The 15,488-nt window shown below is 43.8% G+C and overlaps 1 protein-coding gene across 4 annotated transcripts in view; it reads right to left on the bottom strand.

Moving 5' to 3' along the window:
• The window catches only part of CPL4 (C-terminal domain phosphatase-like 4), a 213,755-nt gene that overhangs the window by 116,675 nt on the left and 81,592 nt on the right, over positions 1-15,488 (bottom strand). For all 4 annotated transcript variants that reach the window (XR_015692823.1, XM_087690733.1, XM_087690731.1 and 1 more), the window contains exon 6: positions 1,131-1,453. Coding sequence is in view for 3 of the 4 variants with exons in the window: in XM_087690733.1 (XP_087546859.1) it covers positions 1,131-1,453 (323 nt within the window). In the remaining variant the exon portion in view is untranslated. The remainder of the gene's footprint in view (positions 1-1,130; positions 1,454-15,488) is intronic.

The following is a 15,488-nucleotide window of genomic DNA, read 5'->3' as shown; positions in this document are numbered from 1 at the left end:
TGCATTTTCGCTGTTTACCTGCCACCCAGCCTTCCTACCACATCAAGGAGCAGTTACCCACACACCCACATCTGAGTTTCAAAGGGAAGATGTCTTCATCCACTTTACCAAGAAAGCACTTTCCCTCGCAGCCCATGACAAAGGCTGAAAGCGAGTGGTATTCTTAGCTCTCTCCCTCGGAGCCTGTACCCTCATCCTTGAAGTAATGGGAATCAGAAAAATGATTGCGAACTTACTCACGAGTAGTATTGTGAGCTCATAAGGATAAGATATTCAAGAGAAGAAGGAACAAGCTCAGATACTCTTAATCTACCTCCAACAACACCTTCAGCATAGGAGTCCACTGACCCAATTTACAACCTGAAGGTTCTTGCAGGTCGGTCAAAGATACATGTCGGTGCCACATTTCAACGGCTAACAAAAGGAGGACACGCTGACATGGGATACGTACCTTTTTTTCAATATGAACCCATCTGAATCAATGAAAGGTAAACAAATTTCATTTGCTAGTCCTTTTTCATTTACCTCAGTCGATGTGCAAGCTATGGCTACAAGTATTCAAGAAGGTCTAAACCCATACCACTATGTAAACACAAGAAGAGGTGATTATAAGAAAAGCCATATAATACTTCAGCATCTCATGCTTTTTCCAATGAGTTTTCTTTTGGTGGCTCATCATCACAAACACAAAATCACACTTCACAATTTCAATTCCCACCCATCCCACCATTTTTAAAAAGTCCGTCCATTGCATACACCCATTTCTCTATTCCCCACTCCACCACACCAGGGGCTACATCACCAGTAGACACATATCAAGAGCTCTACCCACACACAACACATAAAAAAAGCTGAAGTTCTCTGGTTCCTGAAACAGCACAAACCCTCAAAGGAAGAGCTGACTTTGCTCAACTTAAATGAAAAGTGAAAGAGGAGCTTGTTTTACTGTAAGGTGGCTTTCATGATGTAAATCTTGGCCATATTACAACAAGAGGTTAAGTAGCATGAGAGATGCATAGCACAAAATCATGATTATTCATTACTTTCTGTATATTATAGTTTTGTTGCCAACAAAGAAAACAGTCTTCACAAAAGAATTATAAAACAATGAAAAAGCAAATTGCTCACACCCCTTCTGTGTCATCAAGTATAATGACTGCTGATTCTGCTCCCAGCATGATATCAAGATCCTTTGTAGTTCGACAAGTGCTATCACTTTGCGATATCACTCTACTCCCAAAGAACCGCCCTGCTGGATCTAGCAATTGGGCCATGGCCTGAGCATAGATGCGTTCTCCCATAGTATAAAGATACATCTCAAACAACTTGCTTGCTTTTTCAAGAAACTCATGGACAAAAGGCCGAAGCTTCGTATACATGTGCAGATTTCCCAAATTATACAAGTGAAAATTCTTATTGTCCTCGTGCTCTTTGCTTTGGGCCAAGGAAACTTCTGAAAGAAAATAATAAGTGCAAACAGTGGGTATCATGAAACTGCCGATCAATTTGTGTTACAGAAAATTGACAGCTGAAATCTTTCACTTTATCTGATATAAGATTGCCACCACCATTCACAAAGCAAAATGCATTAACTGAACCTAATCACTTGGATTGTGAGTCAATTAAAGACTAACTCCAGAGATAGCTGCAACCATTCAGGCAAATGTATGCGTTTATACATTAACAAATGGAAAATGGTGTAGCTGAGAAGAATCAGAATTTGAAGTTTGGAAATCGATTACAAACAAGAACTGTAATTGATTTAGTGATAGTATGGCTTTGTCTGCTTTTCCACAGTTATCTGGAACATTGATTTGATGTCCAATAACCTTTTCTGATGAGATCTAAAGTAAAACAATCTGCTCCAAAAAATCTATCACTCAACATGTAAAAGGAACATGAAATTAAAAATGTTAACAACGCCCAATGCACTGGATTTTGGTTAATAATAAGATGGGAAACATCTCAAGCCCTTGCCAACTCCCACCAGTCACTTGATCCAAGTTATTGATAATCCATAACATTTTTGTAGAACAATGGTTCTCCTCAAAAGCGACTGAAAATGATGCAACATATGCTGAGCTGGAGAATGGCTTAATGAAGCTTTATATCATGCAATGGAGGTTGTGACCCTGTACCTCTTTGAAACATTCTACAGATTCCACCTACCAGAAATATGCATGTAAACCTGAGATGTGCAGGTGAAACTTGCAACTATGGAAACATAAAATAACTGGAGGACAAATTCAAATAAAGATGAACATTAAGAATCAGGAAAAGTCGAGCTACAATTTATTTGACAGTTGACATACATGCATATAAGCACAGCCATAAGTGATAGATGTCCACCACATTTGGGTGCCAAGAACTTCACCCCTTTAAAGGAGGCAAGATTCAATGAACTTAACAATACCCCATACATTAGACAAGATAGCTCCCCCCAGTATGAGAGAATCAAGTTCCTTTCTTTTGTGCCCATTCAGGGAAGTGTGTGACCAATAATGAGTCAACTAAAAGAAGGATCTTTTTTCTTGCCGTAAAAAGATGCCATCAGTGCAGTGCTGAGCTGGAGTCTGATTATGCTTCTCATGTACTCCCAAATCGAAATTCCAAACTCCTCCAACTCTGAGAAACACATGACTTGATGCTAGCAGTCTCCTAAAACCACCTCTTTCACCTGATAGCACTATATTATTGTTATTGCCCCGTGTGCTAGAGTTAGATATCAACGTTCCTGAGGTAGGGTCAGGTCCTCTCCTGAATCATCCTGCGAGGCCATAACCTGACAGCAAACAAACACAGCTCGAAAGGGGAAGATTGGCATCTAGCTTACCTCCCAATTGTACTTCCATACTGGTGCCAACTGATGCTTGCAGTGCAATACCCAGTGCAAAAATGAAAGATTATGCACATAACCTGTAGTCGCATAAGACAAAAATACATTGAGAATGAACCTAGTATAAGGATCGAGAGTTCAACAATAGAGCATTAGCAAACATGAGCTCTCTCTCCATCCCAGGATCTGGAATTACATGTACATGAAAGCAGCCACACACCCAACTTTCACAGGACAAAGGTGAGATGACCTCTAAGAAGTATGCTACTCAAAAATTGAATAACCAATAAAGAAGATGGCCATAAATTAGCCTCAGCGCCCTCTGAATCTGAGAAAAAGTATAACTTTCAAGTTCCAACACTATAGTCTAGGATAGCAAGCAAGATCACCACCACTTAGGATTCATCAAGGATACTCCAGCATGATCAAGATAAGATGTGCCTCCATGATTGCACCCTAAAGCAGACGTCCTTTGATGATGCAATCCCTCCCTAGAGTTGAAGTAAACAAAGTAGCCATCATTGCACCTGCAGCCACACAAGCTTCATAGGCCTTGAAAAATGGTTTCCTCCACTACAGCATAAGAATGCCCTCCGCCGCCCCAAATAACAAACCACATCAAGACTTCATGTCACATATCCTATCAAAACTCAGATCTAGACATACTAGTCCAAGACTTCTTGGGAACGACACGATTTTCTATCCATGAGCTCTAGATGCAATAGAGGTCTCTAACATGTACCAATATATGTGAAATCCATGGCATACAGTCCATCAAAACCCAAAACAGTGTCAACAAGCTCTCTCTCCACCCTCGCACTTTCCATTCTCATGCTCGTGCATCCGAGGATGCTGCAATATCACTGGAGTAGAGAAGAAATGTCAGAGTGTAGGTATGCCTAAAGTGGACCAAAGATGGCGACCTCTGCATGATCTCATACTCAAGAGAATAGGACCACCATCTTCACCTATGGAATAGCAAAAACTCATATGCATCTTCATCCTCTTTCAATGATAAAAATGTGAAACACAATCCAACGTCCTCCTTGCACTAGGGAGCACCATGACACTTCACCATAACTCCATCAAAGAGTAAAATGAATCTATTTAAGGGCATCAACAAGATCATAATGAGTAATGAAGTAAGGTGAAATGAATTGCATTGCTACCTTGAGTAGAAACTAAAAGAATGGCATACCGAAAGTTAACAACAAGGCTCAAGCATAAGTCCAAGAGAGGCAATAGGACAGAGTAACATTTATGTTATACCAATTTCATACAACTCATGGCTGATGATTGTCAACAAGTGCACTCCTACTACCTTTGATTGGTGATTTGGACAAATGGTGAATGGAGGGACACCGAATGTAGGTGTGAGTGTTCACTAGCTACAATATGTTAAGAGGGTAGCCTACCTATTTGGAGGTCAATCAGTCATATACACATAGCAATCTGACTTGAATTTTTGCCTGTCAAAAAAAACAGGTATGCTTTGATACCATGTCAAAATAAGCGACAATGCAAAGAGACAACAGGGTTTGCGGGGAGTAACACAAAGTGTGTACAGCAAACATTGGGAGAGAAGAGAAACTCAGAAACACAAGAAAAACACAGGAACGATGCACTAAATCATGGTATGAGAGGAAAAGCTAATACAATGGAGCCAAAGCTCAAACGATAACTGCATTGTCCTATCTAAATCAAGCGGCAACACCTATGAGGAATCTACACAGTGAAGGGAGCAAAACACAGCCCTCCAAGCAATGGGCTATCGAAGTAACCACTGGAAGGTGAAGGGCAATCGTCAAGGGAGCAAACTGCAATCCCCTAATGCTGTCAGAGATGTGAAAGATAATCATCAACTGTCAAGGGAGCGAACTGCAATCCTCTGATAATAGGGAGTGACGTGGGCAGCAAAACGCAAATCCCACAGTGTTGGAGCTGTCAAATGCAAGGAGAGCAGCCTATATGTTGACGCCAGATGATGGAAGAGGAGCCGGACTGCAAAATCACACGTCCCAACAACCTCTGTTGACATAGGAGTGATGCTAGGTAATAGAGAATAAGCAAGGCTGCAAAAATGCAAGTCCCAGCAGCCCCTCTGACAAACAAGAGACGCTAGGTGATGGAGGAGGAGCCCGGTTGCAAAAACGCAGGTCCCAACAACCCCTGTGATAGACAAGTGATGAAATCACAAACGCTTGGTGATACAAACTGTCACCAGAGGCTAGGATACTGACACCAAACTGGAGATGATGACGCCAGGCAAGGAGGTCTCCACACTGAAAAACGAAGGTGAAGGTGGAGCTTGATGGAGAAGGGAGTTGACGCCAAGCAAATTATGGTGATGTTAGGTGGAAGATGCTCCAAACGCAAGGCCTGATGCTAGAACAAGGTGCCTAAAGCAAAAGAGGAAGGGTGAAGGCAACCATGAGCCACAAACCACAATGTCCCCCTAAAGGGGTGTGAGGGCAGTGGAAGGGGTTGGTGAGAGAAGGGAAGTGGTGGTGAAGAATGACTGAAAAAGAGAGAGTGGTAGGAGTGAAGTGATTGCCTATTGATAGGCACAAGCTGTCTAGGGTGGCACACTACTCTGTGGGTGTCCACTAAAAAAGTGGCCAAAATGTGGACACCAGCCCTTTTTGGGGCTCTCAGTCCGAAACCCTAAAATGAAGTGTCTGAGAAGTAGTTTCTCAACACTAACCACTGTGCAACTAACCTGGCAACCACTCCACACATAGATGACATATCGTAATCCAAGGAACATTCACCACCGGATGCAAGCTGCCTCATGTGTATATACTCCACTAACACTCCTCGTTTTAATGACTACACCAGCACATATGGCCTATAGATTGGCACCCAAGTGAATTGTACCAGAGCGGATGGCAATATAGTAATGGTGTTTATACCTCTAGCATGAATTCCAGCCAACTCATAAAATCAAGGGTCAACACAATCAAGCGGTGTCTCCATACACAAGTATGCACAAAGGTCTATGCAAGACAAAGTGATGGTGGTGACCTCTCCATGCAACATCCACACAATGCAGGTTAGCATCACAAACACCCCGACTGGGCAAAAAGAAAGCCAACAAGGACTCTGGCATCAATTAGACCATTAGAATGCCCAGGTTTGTCGATTGCCACAAAAGGTCCAATATAAACAAGGTTTGACCACCAGGCTCATACAATTCAGTTGCCATCTTTGAGGCCAACTTTCACACAATCTACCATGCATCAGATCAACTGACCAGCAATTACTACTGCCAACCACAAAGCACTTCTGTCAACCACGTATTATTACAGTTGGTAGACTCAAGGCTGAGACATAGTTGCCTATCAAGCATGCAAAACAAAAAGGGGGACAAAAAACACAAGATCAAGTTAACAAACTCAAAAATTCAATTGGACAACCAGTAGCATAATTCCTTTAAACTAAATATCTGATACCAGGATGGACGTGCAATGCACAACAGAAAACTGAAAGAGATAATGCACATAGATTACAAACATAAAAGACCAAACTACACAAGCTCCACTTTCAGAATCATAAGTAACTGTAGAGACTCCAGAGCTGGCTTAGAGACTTCATAAGAAAGCACGAAATTAGTTCAGATTCATAGTCAATTGTAGATGCTAGATAGCATCCCTGGTTTGAAAAAAATTCAACTTGTCACCTTTGTTGAGGGCCAACAGATCATTTTGTTGACGGTTACCAATTGCAATTTGTGATGCTAGATCACATATTTCTTTGAGTTACTTTTGGGACAAGGAGCACTTACAGCCTTTCCAAGGATGATGACCTCATGATTCTCCTCTCTCTGGACTATTATCCATGTTGAACAGTGTGTGTCCATGCGTACACTTGGGTGTGTTGATTGGAGTTCTATTTATGATGCTGCTACATTCATGATTTCACACTTGGGCCACACAGTACCAAGACCAAGCATCTTATAGGTTTTGCATGTGGCAAAATCATGGATGATAATGGTGGGGAGAGAGAAAAAACGGTCTTACTGATCATGGTGGCGAGCTTTACTTACCATGCATGTCAGCCAATTTTGTGCTTTTATGGCATTCTTCAAGAGCTTGTATTCTTCAGAGAGGTATTGTCAAGTAGTAGGATTGCACTACTATGTAGACGATGTGCAACTTATGCTATGGGCCAGAGTTTATTCCTTTTGAATATGCAAAGTTTACATAGTTCAATTATAGTAGCCAATTCCAAGCTCAATAGTGTATGAGGCTATCCCTATTTGGATGCTTCCTTAGTATCTCTAAGGTCTAGCATGATGGATTTGACTCTTTATCTATGAGACCCTATTGTCTCCCTAAGTAATTTTGCAAGTCATTTAACTTAGTACTATCTATGTGTATCTGTGGTAAAACCCTAAACCACAGTGTCAAGGTATAACCCTTATTTGCAACAATACAAAGTAATGACATGAAAGGAGTACATAATGCTATGATGTAACTATAAATAATCAAGCATAAAGATTCGATCCAAAATGAGAGTTTTCAGTACAGATGTAATTTACGCAGTAAAATTGCATAATTAGAAAGAGGATTTTGAGATCATTGATTTGACTATAAACATGACAGTGTTTCAAAAACAATGATGTAACATGATGGCATAGCAGCACATGGGTTGGGTTTACTTGATTTGGAAACCAACTTTTTAATTTAGTTATTAATTTAGACTTGTCTTTGAAAATCATTAATTCATGAGGTAATTTAAAGCTATTTTCTGGATTTTGCTATTGTGCCTTTACTTTTTTATGCACAAAGGGCTGCCAACTATTTTAAGCAGTGCCGGATCTTTTAAGCCAAATAGGCATGCCTGTTCAGTCACAATTGTGGCTATTCTAATTGCTCGTGGCAAGAGTTGCGAGTGGTTGTGACTGTACACTGGGAAGGGCATGTTTGTCCAAAACAGTTCAAGGCTTCAGCTTTGTGAGAGTGCACAATGGAAGCAAAATAAATAATGTAGGCACAAACACAACACAATGAACAGTGAACAGAAACAACAAAGAACTCAGATAGGCTCAGGAACGAGCAATGGAATCCATTACCAAAAGCATGAGAATATGAGCACACTCTGCCTCGAATCTCTTTATCCAAGCATGCAAGTGTGATGCAAGATGATGCAAGGAGTACAAAATGTCTATAAGGCATCGAGCAATAAATATTGCCACCCACATGGAAAAATGTGGCACCCAATATGCCTAGCCTGCTACCCAACAAATGCCCATGAAATGCGCATAAATACAGTGCCTAATACCCATGATATGTTTAAAAAATTTACACCCTCTCTCCAGCCCTGGGTGATCAATACAGTAAATACACAACATTGTGCCATACAAGTCCCTAGGAACAACCACTATGTCCCATACCATAGCAAGAACTCCACTAAAACATGTAACACCATCTTAGTGATCAAGCCAATGCTGAGGTGCCTCATGTTGAGAAACCATTCACTCAGTGCATTTCTTTCCCTTCATGTTTAGGGGTTTCACATGGTGGACAGCCCCAAAAAGGGGCTGAGTGCCCACATTCTCGGGTGCCACCCTAGACAGTATTTGCCTGTTAATAGGCAGTCTCTCTCCTCATTCCAGGACACAAACCATCCATCATTCTTTTGATACTCTCTTTCCCCCATCTCTATCCTCTCTCTCTGCTTCCAGGCACGCTGTCTCCTTCCATCAGGCTTGCATTTAGAGCATCCTCTTGGCTGGTGTCATCATCTCCACCTGGCAACAGCTCATCTCCCCCAGGCGTCAACTCTCCTCCACTAAGCATCACTATCTGCCTTGTGTTTGACAGTCAAGGAGCCTCATCCCCATCCAGCGTCATCTTGAGAGGCTGCTGGGATCTACATTTTGCAGCCTAGCTCCTCGTGCTCCATTTGACGTCACCCCACAACATTAGGCGTCCATGGTTCTGCTTGCATTTGCAGATTCAGAGGCTCCTTTCCACTAGACGGCAGTCTCCCTGCACCAAGCATCATCAGCCTAGCTGTGTTTAGCATGTGTGTGATACCCCTCCCTCCATTTCCTCTCCTACTCAAGTTCGAGAAGCCACCTCTAGGAGTTACCTGGTCTTTGTTCAATTGGAGACCCAAATACCTTCTTCGGCACTACCGGTGGCCTTTCCTTCGTCTTTCAATGTTTCGAAGGCCATGATCCATGAGCTTCTTGATTCCCAATCTCTCTCTGAGGGGGATTCAACAAGGGATTCAAAGAGGGCTCATCTTTCTTCTTCCAAGGGGATCCCATTCCTTTAGCTTCAAAGGGGGTCCCTACTCATCCTATGGTTCTTTACACACCCTTCACCTTCTTGGGGTGGTTGATATCTCCATGCCATCTCACCTATTGATTCCCCTTCCCCTTACTTCCCACTAATACCTAGGCGGAACATGTTCTTCCTAATTTGGGGCATTGGATGTTTCAGCCATGGCTTGGTGGCTAGACCTTCATATACCATCTAGCATGGAGTAACAACGCTTGTGGCTTCTCTCCCAAGGTTGAGTTTTGGATCCTATCAGCTCATCATGCCCACTATTCTTTACTACAAGTGAAATACCAAGCTTTTGAAGTTGATTCTCTTTTGAAGTTGATTCTCTCTCTCTCTCTTTTTTTCGTAAAAGGTAATTATATTAATTACGAAAAAAAAGTACAAGTTTACATGATTACAAGAGAGACGATGGTTCTAAGCCATCGTGTGGAATCTCTCTCACTCTCTCTCACTCAAACAAGATTACTTGATTACAAGATAGTTGATGACACTAAGCCATCGGGTGAAGAAATGCTCTCACTCTCTCTCTCTCTTTTTCTGATTACAAGAGGCACGAATGCCCTAAACCACTCTCTCTCTGTCTCTTTCAGATTACAGGAGGCACAGGAGGACAGGCCACGTGGCATGTGACTTATGGCGAAAGCAAATGCCTCGCACAGTCCACGTGGCAGGCTTGAGATATCTTCAAAAAAGGGAGTCAGGAACGAGGCGCATGTTGCCTCGATTTCACCTTTTCCGCAAGAGTATTCAAGACGCCCTCATCCAGGAAATCAGCCAATACTGCAAACGAATTCGGGCGACCTGCTTTAGAGGTAGAAGGGAGATCCACTGGCTTGGGAGTGGGGCGGGGATACTGCCGATCCCAAGGCGTAATCACATTACCTTTGGTATCAAACGCCAGCTGAGCAGGAGGGCCTTTGGGGCCGTCGGTAAAAGCTTTCCTTGGGGACTGATTACGGGGGGCAGATGGGGCCGTGGTACGCGCAGCCTGCTGTGAAGTGACCATTTCTTTTCTGCGCGTATATGTGCGCACGGAGTCCTGAGCAGCAAAAGGGCCCGGATCCGCCAGGCCTGCATCCAACTTTTTACCTTTTTTTGGACGTGCGTCAATCCAGTCAGCACGACGGGAATCCAAACCCAGGACCTGTTGTTTGCCTTTATCCATGACAGGAGGTGACGGAAGGGCTTCCTGGGGCGGGGCGTCAAGCACCATGTCATCCTTGGGCCGCACCACCTGCGCATCCTCCGAAGACGGTTGCCTTTCAGGGCATTCAGCCATGAAATGCCCCAGTTTACCGCATGAGAAGCAGTGTCCCGCAAAGTTGCCCCATTTCAATCGAAAATGCAGAGGGTGCATGCCTAAACAATTGAGGCGAAGCCACGCGGGCCTTTTCCTAGCCGTGTCCCATAACTTGCATAAACGGTTGCGGTTCATTGCCCTGAGGCTTGGGGGAACCAGCACTGTTCCCACAACTGCCATCGCATCCTTCAACATGGGCCAATAAACCGCCGGGCAATTTTCCACTTCCACCCACACCGGGCATTCTCGTTGAAGCAGACTCTGGAAGTCAGCCATGGGGCGCCAGGGCACCACATGGACCAAGCGGCGATCAAAGAATAGTGGCAACTTGGACAGGAGCTCAGCTCGATGCATTTCCGATTTCAGCAACACCTCGTAAAAGCCTCGAGGACCAAGGAAGATCTCCTCAACACACTCCCCTTGCAATAAATGGTGCAGCCATTGGCGAATATGCGACAGCACTGGGATCCTGCCAGTGAAGAAAAGTATAACCGCACGATCATAAAATACCGAGAAGGATCGCAAGACTGATTTGGGGTCCACCGTATCTTCCAACACATCATCCGTTCCTGCCTCAGAAAAAGATTCATTATTGTGCTGGACATAATCGCCAAGCAGAGTATTGGCGAAGTCGAGCAAATGCTCCCAGTCAATTTCCTGTGAATCCACAGGATCAGAGGCCACTTGCGCATAGGAACGTTCCTGAGGACCCATTGGCTCATCACGAGTATGTTTGGAGCGTTTGCCAGCAGGCGGCAGTTCAGCACCCGGTAATTCAGAACCCGGAGGCAGCTCCTCCGTGCATGGCACCATATCCTCTGGCTCTTCTGCATCGGAATCAGGGCCAAGGGCTGCCACCGTCCGGTCAAGAAAATCCATATCAAGGCCAACCATACTGCTGTCTTCTCACTCGCACGCTCTCTTGCTCTCTCGCTCTCGTCCTTTTCTGTACAGCAACGCTGTCCAAGGGCGGGTTCCACAAACACAGGCGATGAAATTTGAGCGTTACCTGTCAGCCTCAGTCGCGGCCTGTCCCACGAACGCGTGTGGCAGGACGGAATCCCAATAGAGCAGGGGCCTGAGGGTGGAACAGAGGGCTGGCAGTTGACGGCAGCGGGGGATAGTCGAGGGCGCAGGGCAGGAGCCTCGGCCGCAGAAACCCTAATACGCAGGGCAGACGGACAAAACGCAGGTACAGAGCCCGCAGCGCAGGCTGGCGATGGCAGGACGCGGAAAACGAGGGACCTACAGGCCGCCAGGTGAGGGGCTCAGCCGCTGGCGACGGGCCTGCAGGCGAGAACTGCATCAGAGGAAGCGACGGGCTGCAGAGGTAGGTGACGGGCCTGGCGGGCACGGGCGTCGGCAGCTGATGCTGCGCTGCCACAAGACGGCGCCCACGTGCAGAAGGGCGCTCACAGGCCGGCAGACAGCGACGTGACAGGCGCGTCAGGGCGTCGTTCGAGGGCGCAGGGGCAGGACGCGGACCGCCGCCATTGCGCTCCCTTTCTTCTCCCCTCTCTCTCTCTCTTCTCTCCCTCTCTCTCTCCCCCCCCCCTCTCTCTCTCTCTCTCTCTCTCTCTCTCTCTCTCTCTCTCTCTCTCTCGTAAAAGGTAATTGTATTAATTATGAAAAAAAGATACAAGTTTACATGATTACAAGATACACGATGGCTCTAAGCCATCGAGTTACAAATGTCATGGCAAAGACGCAGAGGAAATTGCTATGTGTCAGGGAAGTAAGTCCTCCCGAGGGAGTAAGTTAGAGTGCCGAATGAGATCTAACTCTCTCTCTCTCTCTCTCTCTCTCTCTCTCTCTCTCTCTCTCTCTCTCTCTCTCTCTCTCTCTCTCTCTCTCTCTCTCTCTCTCTTTTGGGATTAAGAGGGGGTGTTGAGCAACCATTCACTCAATGCATTTCTTTCCCTTCACTTTTAGGGTTTCACACAATGGACAGCCCCAAAAAGGGGCTAGGCACCCACATTTTGGGGCGCCACCCTAGACAATATTTGCCTATTTTTAGGCAGTCTCTCTCCTTATTTTGGAACACAAACACATCATCAATCATTCTTCTGACACTCTCTTTCCACCTTCTCCATCTTCTCTACTTCCAGGCACCCTATCTCCTTCCATGAAACTTGCATTTGGAGCATCCTACTGGGTAGCGTCATTATCTCCACTTGTGTTTTACTTTTTGGCCAATACTGTACATGCAATGTGTCTTGGTTCTTAACTTTCAATTCTAACCTTCAAAACTTACTTTTATTGTATGTGTTATCATGTCTATTTCTCTTCAAGCCATTTATAGTGAGAGGATGGAAGCAATCACACAGATTTGCATTACTAAGAAGGTAGTACCAACTCTTAACTCTTGCCAACTACCTATAGTTAGTGAATAGTGACGTGAAGACTTGAAACCCTCAACTTTTCACAATTCTTTCGATAAAAGAGATGGGGATAAGATGAAGACAAGTTCATGTGACATGAAGCCTTGGAGTTTTGTGTTAAATTTGAGTAAGTGGTGTTATGTGCATTGATATATTAAAGTACATATATATGGATTTGATGCAAAAATCCGAAACTCCTCCCCCCGTTTCCAAAACTAGCCAAAACTCCAATCTTTGCCATTTCCGTTTCCCCCATTTCCAAAATTCCATGGGACTTTTGAGGAATGATAACATCACTAGGACTAGAATATGGATTCCGTGGTCATGGCAGTTTAGCTATCTAGAATTAAAGTCAACATTGGGCAAGTATAAAGAACCCGAGATATCAGTCCTTCCAAAGAGACCCCTTCTTGCCACAAAAGTAGCACTTCCCTTCTTTCTCAACCTTCTATGTAGCTACAAGTGTTGTCAAAAAAACACTTCCAACATGAGTCAGCAATCTTCCTTGTACCCTGAGAGCGAACCCCTATTTCTACACAAACCACGCCTTCATGATAGTACTCCAAGTGCAATATCAAGATTTCGGAACTTCTCCTCTTTGTTAGTGTATGGGGGTGTTGAGCTAAAAATTCATTACACTGTAATTAGCTCTTTGAAATAACCGCAAAAGTAAATGGCCAAAAGTTTCATTAAACCGGGAGCAGTTCTAGAGAGTTTCTGTGTCCCACATGCAAAACCCTAATTTGGGAGGATCCTTTCATGTCTATTAATAGACAACCCTCCAACCATTCAGCCTTATCCTTGTCTTGCAAGTTTCAGTCATCAGCTCTCTTTCACTAGCTATCCAACCCCCAACAACTCCTGCTACATTGTCTACAACTATCACCAAGTCTCCCATTGTTGCCAATGATCATCTTCCATCATCTACGTAGGTCGTTTTTGTGCTTTCAGCACTTTTCCTCATCAGCCTCTGCACTCACGATCCATCTCCAATGGACGATATAGATCAACACCTCACTCATCCTACTCCCACAAGAGCCACCAGTTGTTGGACAACTCTGCACTTGAGCATCTTGTACATTCTTTACTTCATTTATAGCATTGATTTATTCACTTCAAAGTTCTCTTTCTTCTATATCTGTGTTTGTGTTTCTGCACTTTGCGTTTTGCATTGAGGGTTTGAGTTTTGCACATCATTGTCTAAGTCTTTGTGTTTCAAAAGTCGCTGTACTTTCCATGTTTTCTCAATGCAAACCCTCACATATCTTCACATGGTATCAAAGCAGTGCTCTTGTAAAGAGTATGTTGTGGCTATCGTGGAGTGCTTAGTTTCGTGCAAGATACATGAACGATACGTATCTGATTTACGATGGCCCAAACGACTCCATCTTTGCATCCTCTCATGCCTTCTCCAACTACTCCTTTAATAGAGGCCTTAAGGAGGCAGTCTATGGTGGTTCTCATGACAATGCTATCTTCAATATTGAGAAAGTGGATGGGGCCAAGTACGACTATTGGAAGACCTAGATATGGCAAGTTTTAGTGCAAAAATTGTAGGTTAGACCACTCAAAAATGGGGGTGCCAAACCCAAAACTATTACAGTCAAGGATTGGGATGAAATTGGATGAGCTATGCAAATCCACAATCATTTTATCACTCTCTAAGTAGGTTCACTACAATGTTGTAACTAGAAATTAGGCTCCATATGAGCTTTGGACACAGATTAAGAATCTTTATGGCAAGCATTCATATTAGTAGCATGATTGGTACCTGCATTGGCATATGCTTCCAGTTATACTTCACAACTCAATATCAATTAGTCTACCTACCTAGGTTAGTAGATATCTATCTAATCATCCTTCTAGTTAATATGTTCTCTCTATGGATCACTTCTATACTATGTATGTTGTACTCTCTGTGTATTGTTGGTAGATTGATATAGTAGAAAAGAAACAGAATAAGAAGAAAGACTAGGGGTTTTAGCTTCCTATCATGTGTGTATTCTCTATATATTTGAGAGTTGGATATTGAGACACATTTTTGGAGCGCAAAAGTGGCCCGTGATATGCAAAAGAGTAGTTTTTCATGAAAAATGAGTCGACTACGTATCCATGAGCTGGAGTTTTTGTGAGTGAATTTTGATGCTAGGAATCCAACGCAAGTGTCCATTCATCGATCAGAGTCCGTTTGACCCTCCATTTAATGCCTACAAGGTTTCCTCGTGTTCTAAAGCAAGTACTTGATCCGAGAGTAGGAAAGAGTGTGACGAAGGCTAGATAGATAGATTTCAATGCTACCAAGCTAGCACTCTGGTTGGATTGTGATTCCAAAGCCGTTTGCACCCTCAAAAGGGAGCCAAAACCAATTTTTGAAAAGTGTGAACATGTAGGATTTGAATCGGTAAATTTATAAATTAGAGCTTTAAAAACCCTAAATTTTTCACAATTGGGAGTAGGGGGCACAAACTTTTTTTGTGCCCCATCGATTTGGTGATTTTGGGCATTTTGGAACTCTTAGAATCATCAGGAATGGAGAGATTTCTGACCCCCCCCCCCCTTTTTTTGACTTTTCAATGCATTCTTTGCCGGCCTTTTTAGGCGATTTTGCCCTACATTTTTGAGCCCCCACGTGGAAAAACGAGAGCCCCGATTTGAAAATTGCTGCAACCTACGCA

This window comes from Lygodium microphyllum, chromosome 13 (genome assembly GCF_053477565.2).
Source record: "Lygodium microphyllum isolate KBCC chromosome 13, Lygodium_microphyllum_v1.1.10, whole genome shotgun sequence".
NCBI lineage: Eukaryota > Viridiplantae > Streptophyta > Polypodiopsida > Schizaeales > Lygodiaceae > Lygodium > Lygodium microphyllum.
This window is presented reverse-complemented; position numbering and strand designations above follow the sequence as displayed.